Genomic DNA, 25,265 nt, shown 5'->3' with positions numbered 1-25,265 from the left:
TGTCTTGTCTGGGTGATTCTCAACTGCTGAGGACAGCTGATGTGTGGTGTTATGATGGGTTAGAAAGGGACAGTCCACCATGTGGGACTACTCATCCTGAGGAGGAAGGGATGCATTATGATTTCAGTAAAGTTATTGCTGCCCCACCACTTGTTGTTGAGCAAACTGGCTTTGGCAGTTGCATCAGTGGTGTATGGAGCATGATTTATGTGCTCTACAATAAAAAGCTGTTTTCCCTTGCTAAGCTGCTATTGTTATCTACTAGGGGGAATTCAACTCATGAAACTGATATTAAAATTTATATCATCTATGATATATGTGCTTTTAAGGTCATCACAGTTCCATAGTAACTACAAAACACAGTGTGCCTCCTTCAATTCAGAAGCTGGAGCTAAAGCAGAAATCTGTATTGCAGTATAAGTCCTGTGAAACATGGCTGAGCATTGCTGACTCTTTTTCAAAGTGGTTTGAGGGAGAGTATAAAGGCTGTACGCAGGCATATGTGTAATCAAGTACATGTGCTCTTTAACTGCTGTCCCATTGCAGTATCACACTGCTTTTTGATATTTCTATAACAATATTTTCTGATTTTAGGAAATTCATAATAGTTCTTTTAAATTACCCAAGAGTGTTTTTTAATAGATGCATTTATATTTATTTGTGTATCAGCCTTGTCCAATCATTTGCAAATGATCTGCAAGAATAAACAAATTTTTAAACAAGATTTGTCTTAAAATATTGATATAATGGCCAGAACCTAGCTTGAATAAAACTTGACAGGCAAATGCAGGAGTGAGTTATTTTTCTGAGACTCAAAACTTCCTTTCTGCTTGGAAACCCCACATTGCTGATTTTTCAAATCAGAATTACGAGCTTCTTTATACTTGAATCTCTTACAGAATTCCTGTACTTTGAACTGGCTTGTTTATCTTGAATGAATGTACATAGTTTATACAACTTTTACTCAATGACATTGGCTTTCATTGTGTTCTATTTGCTCAGATTTGCTGGAAACGTCTCCCTATGCATTTTACTAAAAATTTTATAGTATTACTAAACACTGAAGTACTTCAAGTGTTTAAACACATGTAAGTGTTTTTGAAAGTTTTTCATAAATCTAATTTCTAGGTAAGATGTTTACTAATAGCTTGGAAGCCACAGAACCAGATCAACATTTTTCTCAATGTGTTACAGCTAGAAAACAGGGATTCTAATGCAACAGGAAAGAAATGTGGTTTCTGTTCTGAAGCTGAACAAATCAAAAATGCTTCAAAAAGGTGAGGGACCCTAAAGCTGTCAGAATCATTCAATAGTTAGGAAACACATCTGGCTTGTGGGAAACTCACGTATGGAGCTCTAATCAGATGTTTTGGGTATGTTTGTGTATGAAGAAAATGACATGAATGAATGATGGGTTTTCTTAGAAGTCTCTCACTCTTGGCATAGACATTTTGCATGTCCATACCACATTTTCAAAGGAGTACAGAAATACAGAGGTAGATCCTTCATCTGCACTAAATATGGTCATTAACAATTCTAAATATTATTGCAGATGTTTTCAAAAACCTTCAAAATTTAATTCATAGATTTTTAACTGCTGTACATCATGGCTTATTCATATTAATGGATAAATGGATACAAGCTCTTTAAAAACACAGTCACTGAAATCATGGTGGTTTTCATTCTTTTGTAGATGCAGTGATGTCAGGTAATCAAAGAGTGTTCCAAGAATACTTTTTCCTACTGTGATGTGCCCTGCAATGTGTCTTTATACATTTAGTTGAAAAGTTTTAGTTTTGATTTTGAACTGACATGTATTCTGTCTTTTCTTTGCTGACTTTATTAGCTCTGCTTCAATAATTTAGGTTTTTCTGTCATGTTATTGGTCGATAGTTCTATAAAACATAAGAACACAAGTGATACCTAAGCAGAAACAAGACTTCTGTAGTAATCTGGCAGTGCTGGTATATCCTACAGCTTAATTTCCTTCATTTCTGCTATGCACCCTTTCCAAATGACCATCTTCTAGACAGCTGGTGTGCTTCTTGAAAAAGTTTCTTGAATTCAGTTTGACCAGGTCTGGTGAAAACTTTTTTTTTTTTGAAGTTTAGATCAATTTTATCTTGCAGATTGTCTTTCTAAATTAAAGCATTTAGTCATTATATATGTACTGTATTTTGTTATATAGGGGATGGATACAGTACAATGAAAGGTAGAAAGGAAAAGCATTTGCTGTTAGCTTCCACCAAATTTTAGTCCTAAGCATCTTGGCCTGTAGAGTTTGACACAGATTAAGTCTTTGACTCTCATTACTGAATACTTGTTTTCTTGCACAAAATACTCTACTATTTCAGCGCGGTACCATAATCTCTGTTGGCTGTCACAGTCTGACAAAACTTTATTAACAGTCACACTTAGGTGTGTTTAAAACTGGATGATTCTATGATTCTAACACTGTGGGATCAAAACAAAACCAAACCAAACCAAAAAAAACAACCAACCAAACAAAAAAAAAACAGATACATCCAACATCTCATCCTCTTTTCCCAATGACAATTAATCACAGATGTCCTGCTGCCTTTTCCCTGGAGCAGAAGAGCCTTTTACTACTTCTTCTTTCCTAGTGCTATGAGAAGCAAAACGTTTTCTTTAACCCTTCTGATAATATTTTCCCCTTTATCAGGTTGAACTTCAGGAAAAATTTCTTTGCTGTGAGGGTGGTCAGACACTGGAACAGCATTCCTAGAGAGGTGGTTGATGCCCCAAGTTTGTCAGCGTTCAGGATGCATTTGGATAATGTCCTCAATACTATGCTTTAACATTTGGTTAACTTTGGTCAGGCAGTTGAGCCACATGATCTTTGTAGGTCCCTCACAAGTGAACTTTGAAAAAAAAAGACAGTCTTCATTAAGGAAATGATACCTTTCAGAAAAGAATGAAAGATACAGATACAAGCACATATACTTCTTGTATGCAGCTAAATCTTGTGCTTATGTTGTTTTGTGATCCAGAAACACTTATTAAAGGTGTATTGAAGGACCTAGAGAAACACCAGGTGAATGTGGAGAATCTCAGCTCAACAGAACTGGATGAGATTGCTGATACTATTGCCAATGCAATTCAGACTGCTGGCATTCAGGAAGAAACAGAAGAGAGTGCTGGAAAAAATGGAGAAGAAAAAATGGAAGCACAAATGAAGACAGGAGATGCTCAAGGAAGAACAGAAATCCATAATGCATTAACGGAAAACAATGTTAACATACCAGGTATTAATTCTAATAATTAAGTGCAACAAAAGATAGCTATCCTAATTTTCCTTTCATTCATATTAGTGCTAGACTTTTTCTTAATTGTTTTTAAAGAAGACAGAAGGGAACATTTTTGTGTTTTTTCCCCAAAGGCTACAAAATGTTAGCTTTGTTGTTTGCTTTTTACAGTGTATAGTTTATTTACCTAAAATACATCTTTTTTGTGAACCCTTGGCCTTCAAGCTTCACAAACAAGATAAACCTACACACTCAATTATATTGAAAGACAAATTGCTTTATGCTGTGTGTTCTAATTTTCCATTCTTGAAAATGAGATGTTTAAGCAAAATGATAATGAAAAATGATTATATTCCAAGAATGTGTTTCAAAATATGTGGAAAAAAAATAATTGCATTTTACAGATAATAATTCCTTAATATACCACAATTATTTTGCAGAAGAAAGTCTTAGACAGGTACACATAGAAAACAACTTGTTCCTTTTCAAGCTTAGGAAACTAAAAAGGTTATTATGGTTATTTGCTTCTGTCAGAACACATATTTTCATGTTGATACAAATCCAGGAGCCACAGTATTTACCATCCATGAGCAGATTCCAGAATGGTCCTTAAGTTACCATTTATTCATTGTCTACTTTAGGAATGTTACGATATCTACGACACCTAAAAACATATGATATTAGTGACAAACAGTGATTTTAAACTAGTCTTTTTTTTTCCAGTCAGAAGTAGGAGAATTATTACAATGGTGATATATTTAAAGCCTTACTTTTGAGGGATACTCTGGTTATTTTAATTGCCAATTCTGTTTGTAGATTAAAATGAACAGTCTTGAGGGCTTGTCCTGACTCATGCTGGGAGAAATGAATAAGTCTTAGTTCATAAACCAAAGAGCCAGCATTATTTGACTGAGGTTAATGATGTGACCGCATATCATCACTGTAGTTAAACTGTAACACAGTTTTGGTAGAAAATAGTATGTAGAAATAGCTCTTTTTCATGACCAAAATATGTGTGAGGGGTGTATATGTTTCTTTTTTCTTTAATGGCCCATTCAGCCAGCTAAAATAATTATTTTTCTTAGATATTGATAAACTGATATGAAGATCAGACACTTAATTAGCAAAATAACACCATTAGATTGGATCTTGAAGTACCCCGTCTATTGATCTTGCATTAATTGGCTATCAAAGTGGGGTTAGAATAACAATACTGAATTATACAGTGCTCTTTACTTTGCCCTTTCAGCTTTGATGTCTTAATGTTTAAATTGCATGAAAAGGCCACTGCTACAAATAAAACAGCCTATAAGCAGTGTTTGTTTCACATATGATGTTTTCCCTTCATAACTATGTATTTGTGCTTTTCACATCTTACAGACAATGGAGTGCATGAAGCCAGTGCCAGAACTGATCAAGAGGTAGAGTACCAGTATTTTAAAACACAAGTATTCCATGTCAGAATATTAGGTCTATATACATTGAAGGTCAGAAACACACATTTGAATCATAACAATGGTTTTATATCTTGTGCGGGTATAATTCAGTATCACAGCATAAAGAGATTATTGTTGATACATTGAAATATTAGATGAAGATTTGTCTAAACCTTAACCAAGACAGGTGTTGCAGTTTAAAGAAAAAATCAAGTCCTGTTTTGCCTTTCTTTCAGTTGTAAATACTCAGAGTTTATAAGAGATCCCAAAGTTCAGACAAATTCAGACTTCTCCCCTGGTTAGTAAATTCTGAGTATGGAGGTGTTCTATTAAGAACACCCTACTTTCTCCTGTCATTTGGTTTCTGGTTCTGGGGAATGTAAGTGACATTGCTCAGATAATTTCTGGTTTTGAGAGGCAGATGAGTAAACACTGGAGTAAACATGAAGGCACACGTATATGGGAGGGTTCAAAATTCCCTCCCCTTGCGTGGTATCTATCATTCTTCGGTTTTTCACTTTATAATTAATTCTTCCAAATTGTTGAGTATCAGAGATATTTACAAAGGTTTAGGCATTAAAACCAATTCCCCAGGTAGTAACATCGGATTTAGGATAGCTGTGTCCCCTCCCAATCTCTAGTGCACCCCCAGCCTCCTCACTGGCAGGGCAGCACGAGAAACTGAAGAATCCTTGGCTCTGTGTGAGTGCTGCTCTGCAACAACTAAAGTGTTGGTGGGTTATCACCATTATTTTCATTAGAAGTCCAAAGCACAGCATCATACAAGCCTCTACGAAGAAAATTAACTCTGTCCCAAGCCAAAACCATGACAATTCCTCCTGAGCTTTGAATCATACCCTATAGGCTTATGTCCTATAATCAGCCATTTCCAAGGTCTATTTATCTTTCTTTTTCTGGGTTGCACAGAGATCTCAAAGAGACAATTTTAAAAACTGAAGTGAAAGTTTTCCTGCTATATCCTCTATCAAAAATTAAAACTGCAAGAGTCAAAATAGGTAAACCCTCTCCCGTTCACAGTAAAATCTCTTCAATAGCTGTCCATCTACCAAGCAAGGAAAACACACAGGTGGACAAATTGGCAGGAGATTTAACCACCCACATGAAATTATTTGTAGGGATGAAGTGCTGCATTCACCACTGATTTATAGAGGATCCTATGTGTAGATGTCTTGGTGACAGTTTGAATAGTGGATGTGACAGAAAAGAATGTATTGTGACGCAGAGCACAAAGTGCCCATAAACCATCATCTCATCTCAAATGTTTGGCTGCAACAAATTTTTGTGTAATGAAACTAGCTAATGAGTTGTTCCAGGCATGTGTGTTGACATTTACTCATTTGCTTATTGTTTAAGGGTATGAGACAGATTTTCTCAGGGATTATATTTGTAACTTAGTGGATCACTCACAAAGATTTTCTCACAACAGTTTCTGGTTATGAATAAGTGAAATATAATTTGTCACATAATTACATATGTTTTCCTTTATATGTTTATTATATTTCCTTTCCTATGTTATGACTTCTGAGACCCAAAAGAGATATGCATGTTTCCAGTTCCAACACTTTTGCAAATATTCATGGATATTTCTAGTATTTCTCCTTTTCATCAACCTATTTGATAACAAACTTCCACTCTTATCGACACTTAAACACACACTCATGAAAATGAACACTATGAAAAATTTCATCAGCATTTTCTTCTTTGTCTGTTCAAGACAAAGAAAGGGCTATCAAGATTCTGTGATATTTGAAGAAGGAAATAACTATTAATAGAATTTCTTCACCTATTGAACAGTGGCATAATTTAATGTTCTTTTATTATTACTGAATAAATATTGTGTTATTGCATAGTCTTGCAGAATATAGAAATTAAGAAAATGACCATAAGTCATCTGTAAGGATAGACATTATCATATTAGTGTGAATTTGAAGGATTATATCCAGGTTCGGTTCATTATAACATGTGTTTAGTTTTATAAATAATAATATTCTTTTAATACAGGAGAACACTTCAAAACTAGTTAACATATTGAAAGAGAATGCAATACCTGAAAATATGCCTAAAGATGTAATACCTGAAGAATCTACTAAGTCAGAAACCAAAAAATCTGAAGACACTGACTCTGCTTCTTCAGAAGAAATAAATGTGGGTGTGGAAAATGTAAAAAGCGAGACTTTCTCCAGGGAGCTGACATCTGAAAAGAGCACTGAATCTGACTCCAAAGACCCAAGTGATACCCACTACTGGATTAAGAATGCTTTGATGCAGGATGGAAACTCCTATGAACGGCCTCAGAAAAATGCAGGACAAGGTTTACAGCTTGAAGTGAAGTCTACCGAGGAGAAAGAATATGGCTATATTGTGACAATGAAAGAGTAAGTATAGCAGCCAATTTGAATGGCATTTTTAGCTGGATAAAAGATAAAGTCATTGCACCTAATGAAATATGAATGCACAAGCAGAAAATGCCACAGGCTTGATTTTTAATACATCTGAAACTGTTTGCAACCGGTTCTGTACTTTGATGAAAATATAAGAAAACAGTTCTAGTTTTTTACAGTTGCCTTTCTTCCAGTGTGGAAGATATTTAGTTTGTAGGTCTTTTGCTTAGACCTCACTCTATCTTCTCATGTTCCAGTGACCTTCCAATATGTCAGTAAGTGTGCTTATGGTTAGGATGTGGGCTTTAAATATTTGACTTGAAAGTAGCCTAAATATCAAGGCCTTAGTCATTCTTTGAAAAAAAAAAAAAAAGAAAGACACACAATAATAAAGCACAATATTTTCTGTGTGGTTTCATTTTGATCTGAAAATAACACAAATAGGAATCCAAACATCACATATGCAGCTAGTTTAGAAAGAAAGACCTAATGATTTCAGGTCATGTCACTAATGAATTTGACATTTAATACCATACTTTCAAAAGGCATCTTTTTTTTTCCCCTAGTGATACACAGTTTGTTATAGGAGCATTTGGGAGTTTAGAACACTGTGTGCATTTTTACATCCTCATCCCCCTGTAAGAATAATCTTATATTTACTTGATTATCCATCCTAACACTTTGGTGTGTGAGAAATAAGGAATTTCTAGGATGACCTTACAACATCTGCCCAGCATTTCAAGAAACTGAGACAGAAACTTTTGTAGCCTGGATAGATTCTTTTGGCCTATTAAAATTTATTAATGGGATTGAAGGCAACAGGATTGTGGAATGTTCTTGTTTTGACCACACTGTGTTGCTTTGAAATGCTTGTGGCTGGGTACCAGAGAGGGCAGCAGAGAGTACAGCTGCTTTGCCTTTTCCAAGGGGCTACACTTGAAAAAGATGGGATCACACACACACACACATACACACACACACAAAAAAAAACAAACAAACAATCAAACAAACAAAAAAAAAAGATGACGTTTTGGGGAAGAGTTTTTATGTAATGCATGGAGAGACAGACAGTAGAGAGTGAAAGCTGAGGCTCGGCAGCATGCAAACATCAGAGAGAGAGCCAGAGATAGACAGAGGCTTGGCAAAAAGTAGGGAACAAAGACCTGCTCTCAGAGATAACGGAAGGAATATATTTCATAAGGACTCTGAGGTAACCCTTCAGAAAATAAAAGTTATCAGAATTTGAAATCCTGAAGGCAAGGGTTCAACTTACAAGGACACAGAAGGAGGGAGAGTTATGTTAGCAGATGCTTGAATTGCTATTATGTCTCATTCTGACTTTTAGTTTTACCATTTTAGTGTGAAATTTAATTCAATTCCCTTTTAAATAAACCCAATTCTAGAATCTTTTGGGAATTTTGGAGTATGTGCTCTAAGGGAAGTCCCAAATGATTTGTCCTCCTCTCACACTTCTGTTAGTTTTTCTGTGTGTCAATAGCCATTGTTGATCACTTAATCAAGTGCTTTGGATTTAATTAACCAGTGTAAGTTGCTTTTGCAATTACCATTTTCTGTTGTTTTCATGTAACGTGTTCAGCCTCTTTGACTTCTTCCTGCTGGAACCCCTAGCCCCACCAATCATTCTCAAAAACCTCCTTATGGAGAAAGCTTGTTATTAATCACAGAATCACAGAATCATAGGTGATCCTGTTCAGCAGGTGGGTTGGACTAAATGATCTTCAAAGGTCCCTTCCAACCTTGGCTATTCTGTGATTCCGTGAAACATGGAATGGCTGGGGTTAGAAGGGACCTTAAAGACCATCTAAGTCCAACTCCCCTGCCATAGACAGGGATGCCACCTACTAGATCAGGTTTGCCAAGGCTTCATCCAGCCTGGCCTTGAACACCTCCAGGAATGGGGCACCCACAGCTTCTCTGGGCAACCTGTGCTGGTGCCTTACTACCCTTACAGTGAAAAATTTCCTCCTAATGTCTAATCTAAATCTATCCTCTTTTAGTTTAAGACCATCTCCTCTTGTCTTATTATTATTTACCTGTGTAAAGAGCCCTTCTCCATCCTTTTTATAAGACCTCTTTAATTACTGAAAGGCTGCAATGAGGTCTCCCTGGAGCTTTCTTTTCTCCAGGCTGAACATCCCCAGCTATCTCAGCCTTCCTTCACAGGAGAGGTGCTCCAGCCCTCTGATCGTCAATTAACATGTTTATTCAAACTACAGATAATTAATAGATTATACTTCTAGTCTTTTGTTTAGGTCATATCTTGGTCCATCAGGTAGGTTGCCAGTGGGGCACTCAGGAGTCTCCTTCTGAATTTTTGAGACCAGGTTACCAGAAATTGATGGGAGACCCTCGTTTAACCACATCTCTTGTGTCCTGCATATGAATGCTATTTGAAACAGTAGAATTTCTCTCTCTCTCTCTCTTTTTTTTTTTTTTTTTTCTTTTTTTCCCCACCATCTCAGTGCTATTTCTCCCAAGGCCTTTAAACTCACCTCAGTCTGGAAGTTAACTTTGTGTCCAACAGTATTCTGTTAACAACACCTCCCTTGACCATCCTGATGTACATGGCTCATAAATTCTCTAAAAGCTTAGAGCTTTCACAACTATCTGTAAGAGAGATGCTCTGACTTCCAGTCTTCATAGCAGGCAGATTCTCCACTCATTTTACCTGTTATTCTTCCTTGCTAGCACCCAGCTGATTGTCTTCCCCCAACTTGTGTCTAATATTATGCAATTCAACTTGCTAAAGAGGTTCTTTTGTTCAAGGTTTCCTGGTCCTAGAGGACACAAATACAATTTAGTGTAGTTTTATTGTAGTTTTATTCATCTCCTTTACTAATTTTAATACAAGAAAGACAAAAAGACATTTCTTACATACTAGATTATTAGATTTTTTAGTAACTGTCAGGCAAGATGCTTTTAGGTAAATATAAGGATGTGGTTAAAAATTCTCAGGTGCATTTTGTAATGTTAGATGAAGCTACTTCAAATGTTTTGAACCCAAAAGTTCAATTTTTACAAACAATTTTTGTCTATAACATTAACTGGCTTGTTTCACAAAGCACATATGACCAGCATCCAGTTAAATTAACTGTTCACTACATTCTTAGCACTCTGAGAACTACTAGATCTCATCTTCTCCAAAGACACTGTAGAGAAAATGAGAATATATTTTCATGCTTTTTTCAGTTCCTAATCAAGAAATTTTAATTGTTAAAGAGAATTATACGATTAAGATGAACTAAAGTAATTTATTTATTTATTTATTTATTTATTAACCAGAATGAAATTTAATTTCTACAGCAAACTATTGCAGGGTGCTTAGCCAGTGGCTTGTAACTTTTCTGTGATTTTCTGTGACTTTCCTCAGAACTTCAGTTACCAACATACACTTTTTTGTTTTGTTTTGTTTGGGGCGTTCCCCAAACAAAAGGTGGGAGGTTAAACTTACTTGTATTAAATAGGTTTAACTGAAATGTAAGAGTAAAATGAAAACCTCATACTTTTTCAAAATAAGTTTTTATAAATTCTGGAATTTTATAGGGATATATTTTTTTAAGGATAATGAAACCTGTTCAGGAGTTTCTACATGCTAAAAATGGACCTGTCCACCATGCAGGAACAGTGAAATATTTTCTGCAGTGGAAGATGGATCTATTACTTACTAATATTTCCCAGAACCATTTCTTTAGTACATAAAGTGGCCTTAGAGAGCAATTGGGTCACTGTAGCCGAGAGTTTTAGTAAATACTTATTTTCATGAATGTTGCTGCAATTGTACTTTTTCTGGGGGAGAGAGGGTAGAGAGAGTGATAATGTTTGTTAACTATTATTGCACAGAAGGGAAATGTTAATGTTCATTTAATGAACATTTCTTTAGTAAATTTCCTGTATGAGTTTGCTTTTGTACTGAAAATCTTACTGGCTGTCTGCAGTAAATAAGTAACAGTAGTAAATGTCTTTGCAATAAGTGTATGCTACACATTTGTATGTAACTGTACATCTACTCTCAGACAATGAAGTAAGGGGACTGGACCTATTCCTAGTAAATTCTTTAATCTATGTCAGTCTGGAATAACTCCTGCTTGAGAGGTGGTTAAAGTCTGTAAATACTCAGAAAATTGATTTCACAACTGATCTTTGATACTTTGTGTTTAGATACTTATGCTTTTTTAAAAATTCTCTATTTTAAATATGAGGGAAATTATGACTTATATTTGCCTAACAGCCTGAGTTTTAGACAAAGTCATATGTGAAGTATTTTTCTAGCAGTAATGAACACATTTAAGATTATAGATTTAAAATTACGATTTGGGTGTGGCTTATTTCTTTTAGTTGAACCTTAACTTGTGCACATGAAATGAAATCCTGAAATATAACAGCAGAGGTACTTATTTATTGTCCTGTAATAGTGTCTTTGCATGCTTTCTTCTTCCTCCATAAACTAATAGGTCATTGTTCCAATCCATCAATTTTATTGGCCATGATTTTTTTGGAGCCGCAAAGCTTCTTTTTCATGACTGAAACAGTGGTCTTTTGGTGAGAAAGGAAGTAGTCCAGCATATTTGTACACTGAGGATAATAGCTTGAGTTCTTTTCACCTTGTGATCTAAAAATGGAACTGAAAAGATTATACTTGGTGGTATAGTTGACAGATGTCAGGGGTGATCCATTCACTATTAGATTCTCAGGCTTCCATGGCTTTGCGAGTGTGACCCAAGGAGATATTAAGACTGATTCAGTGAACTCCTAAGATGCCAGCTTTTAATTGTGCCACAAAGCAAAGATAAACATTTCCATGTAATACTTGAAGAAAAGATTTGTGATAGTTTAAAGACTTGTCAAAATGGCAGTGTGATTGTCAATGGCAAGAACAATAGGTCACTCCTGCTGTGTTTGTCTAGTGACCTTTCAGATGGTTGGAGCAGTGCAATCCATACCAATCCATAATATCCATCAGCACTAAGCTTCGGAATGAATTGACAGTTTCAGTGTAGAAAATTGTCCAGCAAATCCTCCACCGTGCTGCTTCAGCACTTTATTATGCTGAGAAACCAATCAAATTGAGTGATTTACTTTGTTTACTCTTTTCTCCTTCAGAAAATTGGTATTCTACCACTGTAGGATTTGTGTGAAAGAAGTGTGTTTCTTTCTCAGTGTAACTGCTTTGATCTGTTTCTACTAATTCTAACTCTGAAATTTTAAAGTAATCTTATAAAATACTGATATCCGTAAGGTATTATTTTCACTTGCATGGTGCTTTGGCCATAATTATAAAATATCTGCATATTAAAGTGGGAATATATGAGTGGTAATATACAGTGAGAATAAGTCAGAGAAATGTGGGACCAAAGAACTCTTTGTATTTTCCCATATTCTAGTTCTTCATGTATGGAAAACTTTTTTTCTCTTTTTTTTTTCTCTTTTTTTCTTTCTTTTTTTTTTTTTTTTTACTGGAAAAAATGCCAGCACTTCCATTTTTCTGGCAGGATATGCAGATATGCTCTAAGCTGAGGGCCAGTATCCCATATTCAAAACATTTTAAACAGTGTTTAGGCTCCTGAGTCCCTCATGAGGCAATCCAAAGCCAGAACATGTAGTTCTTACCATCTCAAGAAAAATTAAACAGTAACTTCTGCTTGCTCAACAGTTTAAATAGTTAAGTTTATGTGCAATTTTTAAAATATGAGATGGAGTAGCTAGACTTAAATTCACTAAGGGAAATTCTAATTTGAGAATAGGAAATTCATCTGTTTTCACTGCTTAACAATCATAATCTTTTGGGTTTCAAAGCCAAGTCATACTTTTCTGAAGCCAAGCTTGGACACCCAGTTCCTCCAGTGCAGAGGAACATGCCCTATTTTGTGTTTTATCATAATATCATAGAATCATAGAATGGCTCGGGTTGGAAGGGACCATCTAACTCCACCCCCTCCCCCCCCCCCCCCCCCCCCCCCCCCCCATAGGCAGGAATGACACCCATTAAATTATAAATATAAATGCTTTAAGGCATGGACTGGAAGACATGTTCTATGAGGATAGGCTGAAGAGACCTGGTTTGTCTAGTTTGGAGAAAAAAAAAAAAAAAGCTAAGAGGAACCTCATTGCTCTCTACATCTTCCTGAGGAGGGGAAATGGAGAGGGAGGTGCTGGTCTCTTCTCCCTCATAACCAATGCTAGGATGCAGGGGAATGTCATGAAGCTGTGCCAGGTGAGTTTCAGAGTGGATGCTAGGAAAAAAATATTAACTGTGAGGGTGGTCAAACACTGAAACAGGCTTCCTAAAGAGGTGGTTGATGCCCCAAACTTGTCAGCATTCAAGAGGCATTTTGATAATGCCCTCAGTAATAAACTTTAACTTTTGGTTAACCCTGAAGAGGTTAAGAAGTTAGGCTAGAGAATCTTCTAAGGATCCTTGTAACTGAACTGTTCTAAATTCTAAGATATTTCATCTATATTCTAAGGCTTTTCATGTACATTCAAGATTGCAGACTTCTCATATTGGCTTGTGAACCAACTTCTAGCACCATTGTATTAGTCAATTCCTATATATTTTATGTTTTGTCATATGTTAACTCTCAATTCTGGACTGTCTATATAAAATTATATAGGTTGTAAATCTGTTCACAACATTGTAACTTAATTGGATCATACAATCATTTCTGTGCTTTTAATTTGAGGTAGCTGGAATTCTGTTCAGTTACTCTGAAAAAGCTGAAAATTGATCTACAGTTCATAGTATGAAACTGCTATGAAAGATGATTAGTCTGACCCATTTAATGTGCAAAGGGTTAGGTTAATTCTAAATGCTTGATACTATTTCTGCACCTTTACAAAGGTGCTAAATGATACTGCTTTGCATATAATGATTACTTTCCACAGGATGATGGTCAGGTTAGGACCCTGAAGCTGCATTGTACAGAACTCTTAGTTTATTCACCAAGTTTTCTGTTTTCCTAGGCAAGTCATTAAAGAATTGTATTTTATGGTCTTCATCATTTGTTATCTCAAACAGAGATATGTAGGGCATTTTAATTGCATTTAAAAATGAAATATGAAATAAAAATGAATCACAATATATACAGCAATGAAACAAGAATGATAGTTTTATTCTTTGTTACTGGAAGGTCTTGATGTTTCTTAGAAGCTGAGTTTTTGTATTCCACAAGGCTTTTCAGGTCTCTTTAGAAATAATAACAGAATGTTCTTGTCCTTTAATACACATATACAAACAGAAACACTGATTTGACCTTCTCTGCATATCTCAATGTCTTCTTTGACTCTAGTTTGACTCTCTACAGGTGGTATGATGATGTAAATGATACAAGTGGAAAATACTTATCTATGAATTTATTGACAAGAAACTATTCTGTCATTTTCTCAGCACCATAATCAATAGATAAATGTAAATCTAGAATCTTCCTTGGTTAACTGTTCACATGTAATTATTCACAATCCCTAGTGTTTTTTAGACATAAAATCTTTTTTTTTTTTTTCTTTTCTCTTTGATCCTCCAGTTTCCTTGTGATACTAGTGGCAGAAATCACATCCCCTACATCACTGCTTTAAGGTGTGTTTCACCTTAATTCTGATGATATATATTCCCACAGGAAAATTATATTTTATGCATTTTATTTGTGCACAAGAAAATAACAGAAATGCAGTAGCTATGTGTAACTATGCCGTAGCACAAAATAGAATCATAAAATCATTGAATGGTTTGGGTTGGAAGGGACCTTAAGGATAATCTGATTTCACCCCACTCCCCCAGCTCCCTCTGCCATGGGCAGGGACCCCTCCCACCAGCCCAAGCTGCCCCCAGCCCCATGCAGCCTGGCCTGGGGCACTGCCAGGGGTGGGGCATTCCCCCTTGTCCTATCACCACAACCCCTGAAAAAGAGTCCCTTCCCACCTTTCCTGTAGGCCCCTGGCAGGCCACTGTAAGGCCTCCTTTGAGCCTTCTCCTCTGCAGGCTGAACAACCCCAACCTCCTTAGCCTGTCTTCATAGGAGAGGTGCTCCAGCCCTCTGATCATCCTTGTGGCCTCCTCTGGACTCATTTTACCACATCCATGTCCTTCTTGTGCTGTTGGCCCCAGAGCTGAATGCAGCACTCCAAGTGGGGTCTCAAGAGAGCAGAGCAGAGAGGAAGAATCCCCTCCCTTGACCTGCTGTCCACACTTCCTTTTATAAAATCCAGGACAAAACTGGCTTGCTAGGCTGCAAGACCATATAGCCGGCTCATATACTCTTTTTTTTTTTTTTTTTTTTTTCAGAGGTAATATGATAGTCTGTTCTAATTCTGTTTCCCTTAGCTTTTTTTGCCTCCAAATTGTGTATCCTGGAACATGGTTCTCATCTGCTGAAGTAGATTGCTCTACAAGAGAAGAGTCCTTCTAGGGATCTATCTATCTCTCTTAGCTCTTCACCTCCCCAGATATTTTGCTCCACTTGCTATTGGGTCAAACTTTATATTTTCACTTCTAGAGAAAGATCCGGAGCCAGAGTTTGACTGGACATAACTGGTGATGAACTGATCCATGACTCTGTGTAATGGCACCAAGTCAGTCTGGTCCCTTAAGTTGATGAAATGCGATGGGTAGATTTTGGAGAGCAGCTGGAGTCTCTGGGAGTGCCACAATGACTAGCTCATGTTTTTATCTCTCTGCTTAGCTGAGAAGAGATAGCTGGAAGATGTTCCTTGTTCCACCCTTCTCTCTTTCCATACCTAATGTGCTGCATTAGCAATCTCACTTTGTGTCTCATGCACCTGCAGCCAGTGCAAGGATGCCACAAGCTCTCTGTGAACAGGTTCAGGTCACTATGCTGTCTCCACACTACCAACCCTTAGGTGGTGGGGCTGCATGTTACATATCTCTGAGATAGAAATGGGGTGGTAAGCTGTGTTTTGTTTTTATCAACAGTGGTAGTCATTAAATCGCTGAGATGCTGCAGTATCTCACAATACCATATGGTCAATACTTCTAGTGCATTACAGTGTTTTTCTGGTAATTACCATGTAGTTCATTATAAAAGAGTGATGAATTTTAAGCTTTTGAAATGTGTGAGAAGGAGAAAGACAAAGACTGGGATTCCTGGGAATGCATCAAACTGAATTTTAATGCAGTCGATTATCTCCCAGTACTTTTTCATCAGTGCTGTTCTGCCCAGTTCTGCGAGGTTCAGCTATAAAGATGCAATAATTTAATTTTCATGCCTGATAAATTTTTTGAATTTCCTGACTCAGATAATGTGTATACAATGTAAACATCTGACCACTAGAAATTAGAATGAAGTCATTTTTATCTCACTCTAAATCATTTTTATGACATGCAAAAAACAAACAAATAAAAACTTTTTAAGTAGGAGTTCAATGAAGACTAATTCAGAACACCAAGAATGAATCAGAACAGAGAAAATAACTCAATTTACCTATTAAGTAGATATTTCCATTTGCACTTCTTGGAATAAGGTATGGCACAATCTAAGGACTGTGTGTGTCTGCTTAAGAAATAAATTTGGAGTTAATTTCTTAATAGAATGGAGATTGATTTTATGAAAAGTCCATTTTAAAAATCTTAAATATTTGGATCTGTTACAGAAATGTTTGTGTTTCTTTAATTTCATTATTTTAATGTTATGCTGCTGGACATTCTTGGTCTTCTGTAATTTAAACCATCTGCATTGTGTTGGTCTGAGCTTTACGTTGCCTTGAAGGAAGAGGTTTAAATTTCACTCATTTTTGAGATATTAAGGAAGGGAAGATACGAAAAGTCAGAGGTGCATTAAAATGTGTATCACCACTTGCCCTCAGTCTCATTTATTAATTATTTGTATGATTGAGTAGTTAGATTTGAAAAAACGATTCTGTATTTTCAGGGCTTTTTTGTATCTGAGATTTAGGGCTTGTGACAAGTGAACTTCACCACTGTTTCATGCATCCAGCTTAAAAAAAATCCATTAAGGAGTGCTTTGTTGGGGTCCAGACTCTGAAAGAAAGATATCATTATTATAGCAGAGATTATTGCCATTATTTCCATGTTTCTGCCAGTAACAAAGTGTCTGTATGAATTTGTCACTATTAACATAGCTGGGGGTAGTGCTTACTTGAAGCAATACAAGTACAAGCTGGCACAGGGTCACGCTTCAATTATAACTCTAGAGAGTTGATCCTTCTCGACTTCTCAATCACTCTTGTGTTTCCATGATGCTGTTATCTCTCTGACCTTCATAGCCTTACCACTGCCATCGATTTTTACCAGGTGTCATATGTGTTACAAATTGGTCTGGACTTGAATCTGTCTGTATTAAGGGGTTTAAATTCACACTTATTGGTGGTGGGAAAAGAGGGAAAAATATGAAAAGTGGGAAATTGCTGAGTTGTCAAAATAAAAGTAAGTTTTAAAGTGTTTAAAGGCTAATAAAGCCTCTGGGAAAACAAACATAGGAAAAAAAAATCTGCAGACTAATGCAATAAAACTGCAGTGTCCTTAAAATGATTATGATAACACTGTCATGATGTGAAGCAGCTCTCAAACAATCCAGTGACTCACTCTGTGATCAAAAGTTATTTGGTTACTTTCATGAATCTTGGATAAATGTGAACAATTTACAAAATTCATTATGATATAACTAAATTTAAGGCACAGACTTGAGTTCAAAGCAGACAAAATCTGTTCAGTGCTGAAATACATTTCTTCTCTAAGTATTTACTGGGAATGAGTATTTCAAGATGTGTGAAACTACACTGAAACATGGACAAAGGACACAAACTCAGACAGACAAGGCAGGCTGTTGTAACACTGTGGGCTTGATGAAGCACCAGTGCCCAGGACTTTCATTATAGATTGTCATGTGAGTTACTCTCAGGGGCAATGCCAGACAAGAGAAACAAATACAATTTTGGTGTCTAAATATCTTTTAGGCTTGGTGGGCTCAGGAAGAGTTTAATGGTAACACTATAAATTACTTTGATGTTAAAATGGTCCCAGTAGTCCTTGCTGTACCACTTACTTCTTCTGTGACCTGAAATGAACCCCTCTAATATCTCAGTTTCTTCTCCTTTGTATGGGATCTGTGTTGGGTTGAGTGAGACTCCCTTTGTGTCTAGAAAATGAGAACTAAGAGTTGATGAAGGCAGTTTATACTGGTTGTAGTTTATACTGGCTGTTGCAGACCTAATGAGAATGGGAGAGAGTCATCACCCCTGTGCTGCCATGTCTTCTCTGACTTGCCATGTCACCTAAAGGTGCAGGAGCACATGCTCCACTCTTCTTCTGTGGAGCATGTGTAGCTGACACCATGCACCATTTACTCCCTCTGGAAAACACAACGGCTTTCCTCTGGATCACAAAGCCTGTGTTGGTGGCTAGCAGCTAAATCAGCCAGTTTTTAAGTGACCTCTGGAGTCAGAGAGTAGTTGTGGCATGAGGAAAAGCATCATCAAGCCAGTTTCCTGGAGACAGGAGTCAATGGGAAGATGGGACTGAAGGTCTCTTGAGGAACCTTGTTGAAGCTGTGTCTGCTTATTGTGATGGTATCAGCAGCTCTTCCATAGTTCAGTTACTATTGAAATTTGCACACAAAGAAAAGTTCACATCTTTCTATTTCATACTTCAGTAACTGAATTTCCAATTATGTTGCATGTTAAAATATTTACTAGTCTTAGCAGAACAAAAGTGAAGAAAAAAAGAGAAAAAATGAAAAATGAATAAAAAACGCCGTGTCCTTAAAATAAAAGGTCTTCTAAGGTTTTCAGCTTCTCTGAGCTGCAGATGTGCTGTGATCAGACTCTGAAACCACATCAGTGATAAGCCACTTTCACATCATATGTCTTGGTTATTTATATCTGAAGACCTCTGTGCCTCAGCCTCCAGAAAACCATGCCAGGGACCCTGTTCCTCTGTGGCAGCACCAGGCCTGAGAGCCCCTTGGGAGAAAAGTGCCTTCTGATGGGATGCGTCAGACTCTCCTGGCAGAAAAGCTGCTGCTGCAGCAAAACCACAAGTTGTACCTACCCTCCAAATCAACAGGAGATAAATGGGATGCTCTTCATACCGACTTTAAGGAGTGTGACTCACAGAGCAAGGGCCAGGGTGTCACTGCAGATTAAGGACTGGTTATGAGATAGGAGAGAAAGATTCGTCATGAACTGCTGCTTCTCAGCATGTAAGAGGGATTAGTGGTACCCCATGGGCAAATTGTCTCTGTTAGGAAGAACTATGGAGGATTTAGAAAAATTCCAGATGGATTTAAATACATTGAGGGATTAAGGAGCACAATGGTAGATGAAATTCAGCTCGAATAAGTGTGACAGAATAATAGACATTAACAAAAATAGTCCTTTTGGGAAAAAAAAAATAATAATAATAAAAGATATTCTTAAAACTCCTCATGGTCTGGACTCTGAGGCTCTGAGGCAGTGGAAAATTTTGAAGAGAAGATTTTCTGTGTTTAGATATGTGAATCCATTGGTATTGTGGGACATGTTTCCAGACTTGAAAATTTGAAAGAAGGCATGCAAATCCTGAATTAAGCAGCCCATCTCTAAAACACAAACCTGTCCAATGTATCACTGAGGTCAAGAATTCAGCAGGACATTTTAAAAAAGAGAAAGATTTTAGTAAATAATGAGTACATACATAATCACAATTATTTGTAGAATCCAGCAATAATTGTACTTATTTTTAGAAGGAATAGTTTTGGTGTGGGGTATAAGGCAAGAGGGACCAATTCCTGATCTCTCTCCAGTCTTTCTCTAGGCTGCAGTGTAGTGGGTGTGCATGGTGATAGAGTGCATGGCTGGGATTATCATCCCAATGTGGAAACATGGGATTTGTGCATTTTACAAGGTACAAGCAAGGAAAAATTGTCACTGTTCTTGTGCCTCTGGAGTCAGATACTGGATTGGCTGGAATCTGGCATTTTCTTGTGTAACATTCTCATTTATTAGGTTAGGTGTCCCTGCTAATTCTGAGGTAGGGTGTTCTGCTACTTTTTGAGTGAGTTTTGGAAAACTGCCAGACTACTGACAATTTCATAGCAGTTCCTCTGGGAACTGAGGACAATTTTGAGTACTGTTTCTGGACAGCTAGCTTAACATCTTAGTTCCCTGACTTTTAGCAGCATGAATGAAACAGTACTCAAGAGGAAAACAAACAAACAAAACTAAGTTTCTGTTTGTCACAGCATTGTTTTTCCCAGGGTAGATTGCTCCCTAGATAGTCCTTGCAAAGCTGTGTCTAAAAAAGCACTACTCTCATCTTTCTTCTTTAGAACTTTTCTAGCATTATCTTGGATTTCATTTTATTTCTTGGTTCTTATTTTTGAAATCTCCTGTTCTTACTACTGGATTAAGAAAATCAGGCAGTAGCATGTCCAAGTTGTTTAAAAATAATCTCCCATCTTGTGCTCCTTGCTACTGCTGAGAAGTGCCTCAAGGTCTGGGGTTATTACGTACTACTGGGGATGTGTACCCTGCAGCAATTGATCCTGCAATTGATCAATGTGGGTGGTTAAGAGGGCTGAAGCTACTGTCACTTATTTAAATAGTGCACCTCTACTGGAATTAATCGACTGCATTCACTAGAGAAAATAATAGTAAAAAAAAGAGACAGTTCCTCGTGTATCTGTAAGTCATTTCGTAGAAGCTCTGAAAGACATCCATACATTCAGAGTCTCATCCCTGTGACCAGAATATACCCAACATACCTGCTATTTCCCAGGAACTGAGGAAGGATGGCAGCTTGTGCTGGAGCTGGCCAGGTTGCTGCTGCCAATTACCCATCACCCATCAGCAGGGTGCTTGCTTGCAGCCTAATCAATGCTCATGCTGCTGGCAAGTGGTTTAAGCAGATGGAACAAACTGGTCATCAGCTTTACTCTTTCTAAAGGTGGCCTCTTGAATACTGGACTCTCTAAAGCAGTCCATATGGTATTCCAGACACATATTTCTGAACTTTCCCTTTTATTTATTTATTTATTTATTTATTTTTAAAGATTTACCTTGTATTAAGGAGATTCTGCTGCATATTAAGAAATTGATGCCATTATAGAGCATTGCTCTGTCAATGAAGGGAAGCCTATTTGATGTCAATGCACAGACAGCATTGAAAAATGGCCAGGCTGAACTTTGTTAAGTAGGTATTTTAAACTAAAGAATTCATTTATTTAAAAAAAAAAAAAAAAAAAAAAAAAAAAAAAAACTTCTACCAAGATGTTCCTGTACGTTTCTGCTATGTTAACAACTGCTTAAAAATATCTTAGATACAAATGCTCAAATTCAGAGGTATGCAGGACAAACAAAATTATTTTTGGCAGCTCGAACCTCAGATTAACTTCTAGAGCAAAGTACCAACACTAGAAGATGCTGACATTGGTGAACCCTCCTAGGCAATTGTCAGACAAGATCTTTTGGTAGAATATTCTTTGCTTCACTGAGACATGCCAAAGCATTATTACTGGATCCAGTAATAATATAATAACAGGTTATTATTGGATCCACCATACCCAGCAGGCCTGCGCTGAAAGGTACCTTGTTTGGAGTGTATCCTGACTGCCTTCTGCTTATTACTATAGGGTTAGAAAATGAAGCAGGAGGTGAAAGAAATCTTACGGGACTTACTCTGAGTAGTTTTAACTCATACCTGGGGCACAGTAACCCCAAGCAGAGCTACAGGCTGGGAGAGGAATGGTTGGAAAGCTGCCTGGTGGAGAAGGACCTGGGATTATTGGTTGATAGTCGGCTGAATATGAGCCAGCAGTGTGCTCAGGTGGCCAAGAAGGCCAACAGCATCCTGGCTTGTATAAGAAGCAGTGTGGCCAGCATGGCTAAGGAAGTGATCGTCCCCCTGTACTCAGCTCTGGTGAGGCCGCACCTCGAGTACTGTGTTCAGTTTTGGGCCCCTCGCTACAAGAAGGACATCGAGGTGCTTGAGCGGGTCCAGAGAAGGGCGACGAAGCTGGTGAGGGGCCTGGAGAACAAGTCCTACGAGGAGTGGCTGAGGGAGCTGGGCTTGTTCAGCCTGGAGAAAAGGAGGCTCAGGGGTGACCCTATTGCTCTCTACAGGTACCTTAAAGGAGGCTGTAGCGAGGTGGGGGTTGGCCTGTTCTCCCACGTGCCTGGTGACAGGACGAGGGGGAATGGGCTTAAGTTGTGCCAGGGGAGTTTTAGGTTAGATGTTAGGAAGAACTTCTTTACTGAAAGGGTTGTTAGACACTGGAACAGGCTGCCCAGGGAGGTGGTGGAGTCACCATCCCTGGAGGTCTTTAAAAGATGTTTAGATGTAGAGCTTAGGGATATGGTTTAGTGGGGACTGTTAGTGTTAGGTCAGAGGTTGGACTCGATGATCTTGAGGTCTCTTCCAACCTAGAAATTCTGTGATTCTGTGATTCTGTACATCATCGAGGGTGCTCTGGGAACCAGCCCTAAGGTCCATTATCCTCTTGATGGCACGGTGGTTAATCTTCAAGCATAGAAGTGACAGGGGAAGGTGGGCAAAGTGCAAGAGAGAATATAACTGTAACTCACATCGCTAGGAAGAAAAGCAGCTGTCCCAAACAGTTTTTGAGCATGTGTGTGTTTTCATAAGTAAACATTAGAAAAGTTTTTGAAGTAAACATTAGACTAAATTTAAATCTCTCCTCCCAAAATTACCAGGTGCTAGATTCAGGTTCTGATTTCCTCCAGCTGAGATGCAGATTCAACCTATCTGAACACAGGTGTAACCACACTTTCAAACCTTCTTCAGGGGAAATAGGTGGAGTGGAGCTGCCACTGTGCTTGACTTTGGATAGCAAAAGAGAGGCTGTGTGTGAGAGTGACACTTACTTCTATAGAAAATGCACTTTTTGATACTGTTTGGAGGGCTCTAGTTAAGCACTCAGGCAACTTTCAGGCTGTAGTCATGCCTGGTAATTTGGGTGCAAGGCTCAGCACTTAAAAATAGGTGAACTGGACTTCATTGCTTATGTCCTGATTTAAACAAATTTTAGGTGGATTGAATCCTACCTTAAGATTTCACTGGGGACTAGACTGACATTTGGGTTTAAGGAGTGCAATTCCCTATATCAGGCCTATTTCTGTACTGTAGATTATTCTTCATTTTTACAGAAAATGATTCAATTGAACTAATCTGACAGGGCTGACTGGATGTCCATTATAGTGCTGCATTACAATTGCTAAACAGAATATTGGAAGGGCACTAGGTACAGACTGGTAAAGACAATACATAATTTGAATGATGGCACTGAGGGAGAATTTTAGAGTCTGGTAAGTAGGTTTTTGAAGACACTTGGCAGTTGGGAGGAGGAAAAACAAATGAGAGCAACTGCTTGGGAGACTGACATAACCTCAGCATAACTTTGAGCTACAAGTTGCTCTCCTTGCTGGGAGCAGGCTTGGCAAACGTTAGCAATCAAACCATCTGTATAACTGGATCAGATTTTTCACAACCAAAATTGATCAATTTATGGGATTATTTTGACAAGCATGTTGGGAAATACAGAACATATAGTTTTCATCATTGTTTACTTCTGTTTTTCCTCTTGTTCCCTTTGACATTGCCCACTGGCTTTTATTAGAGTCTGAGCTCCATTTAACTCAGCATGCAGAACTGGACATGCTGCTAGTGTCTGCTCCCTGCAGAACTCCTCCTGATTCCTCATTTACATGTTTCTTCCTTGTTCTTTAACCAGGAGGGGAAGCTTTGAGCCTTGAATGCATAAATCATTAGGTCCAGGTCAAAAATACAGAATTCATTATTCAAAATGGTTGTTCTTGCTCATCAGATTTCTAGTTTATCTTGGGAATTTATTGGAAATGTGGCATCCATCTGTAGCATTGTTTGGATAATTGTGGCATGAAGCTGACCAGGTCTTGAGATCAGCATCCAATATTCAGCCCTACTATTTTTTGGAATGGTCTAATCGGCCATTTGTGATGCACATCTGGTCCGTAAAACTGTTGACTCCTAGTCCATTTACCTACAGCAGCCATTTAGCAAGGCTACCAATTCAGCAGAGAGAGAGAAGTTATTTTCCCCTGGATCCAGGTGCTCTAAATATGCTGTAAAATCAGTCAGATATACTGTAAAGACAGTCAGATCCACTGTGCTGAAAAAGTTTTTTTTTTTTTTTTTTTTTTGTTTGTTTGTTTGTTTGTTTTGTTTTTTGGTAGGAAAATGAGGGAAGTTTTTATTATAGCTAAAAAATATTTTTCAGGTTACTTGGCCTTTGCTACTGTATCTTCTCCTTATTTGGTAGGGAGAAATATGCTTAGCCTTTGGGGACTAATTGTCCCCAGTACTGCAACTCTATTATTCTTGGTTCCAGAAAGCAAGCAAGTCAAATGATAATAGTCTTATATTTAACAATACCAGACATCTGACACAGAAAGTTGGTCTCATTGCCTTCATTTTACAGATGGTGAAATTGAGGGTCACAAAGATGTCTTGACCAGGGTCACCTGATAGGCCTCTTCCAGATGAAAACATGTTTTTTTTCCTCATTCATCCTTTGTTCAACAGCAGATATTCTCACTTATGTGTAAAGTGACCGAAGACAATGGGATTGTTTACATGAGTAAAAAAAAAAAAAAAGGCTAGGAAAATTCATATGTAGCAATGACTGAGAAGGAAATCACTTAATATGATTGTTCTAGGTCATGCCAAATTTTTGGAATGAGATTTTAGAAATGACTTCTCATTCCTGTATTTTTCTGGTAAATTGAGCAAATGAAAAGTGAAATATTTAATAGACAATAGCAGAGGAAGATTATAATCCAATGTTCTATTATTTGAATTACCTCTGTAAGTGGATTGTTCCTTAAAATATTTCTGTTTTCAGTTCCCTCAATGAAGGGGATTTAGGCATGGGAAGATACAGAATATTATTTTCACCAGGCAATCTAATTTCCTGTGTTCAATGTCCAGTACGATTTGTGGAAACATTTTAACAAACAATTACATAAAGTTGGTCTCCCAAATCTTCTCTTGAGCATTTCAGTGGATTACTTAATTTTCGGAAGTGCTCAACAGTTCACATTAAGGTAAAGGGATATTTATTCCTCCCCTTTCATTTAAGATTCATCCCTAAATAAAATAGCTTTATAGCCTCGATCTGCTTTCCTTATTAGACAAAACT

The 25,265-nt window shown here is 37.5% G+C and overlaps 1 protein-coding gene across 2 annotated transcripts in view; it reads left to right on the top strand.

Annotated features, from left to right (window-relative positions):
* Nucleotides 1–25,265, top strand: part of PTPRN2 (protein tyrosine phosphatase receptor type N2) — a 644,732-nt gene that overhangs the window by 244,987 nt on the left and 374,480 nt on the right. For both annotated transcript variants that reach the window (XM_068673455.1, XM_068673456.1), the window contains exons 7-9: nucleotides 3,012–3,266; nucleotides 4,647–4,687; nucleotides 6,725–7,098. In XM_068673455.1, the coding sequence (XP_068529556.1) occupies nucleotides 3,012–3,266; nucleotides 4,647–4,687; nucleotides 6,725–7,098 (670 nt within the window). The remainder of the gene's footprint in view (nucleotides 1–3,011; nucleotides 3,267–4,646; nucleotides 4,688–6,724; nucleotides 7,099–25,265) is intronic.

This window comes from Anas acuta, chromosome 2 (genome assembly GCF_963932015.1).
Source record: "Anas acuta chromosome 2, bAnaAcu1.1, whole genome shotgun sequence".
NCBI lineage: Eukaryota > Metazoa > Chordata > Aves > Anseriformes > Anatidae > Anas > Anas acuta.
The sequence above is the reverse complement of the archived record's forward strand: the minus strand, read 5'-3'. Positions and strand labels throughout refer to the sequence as shown.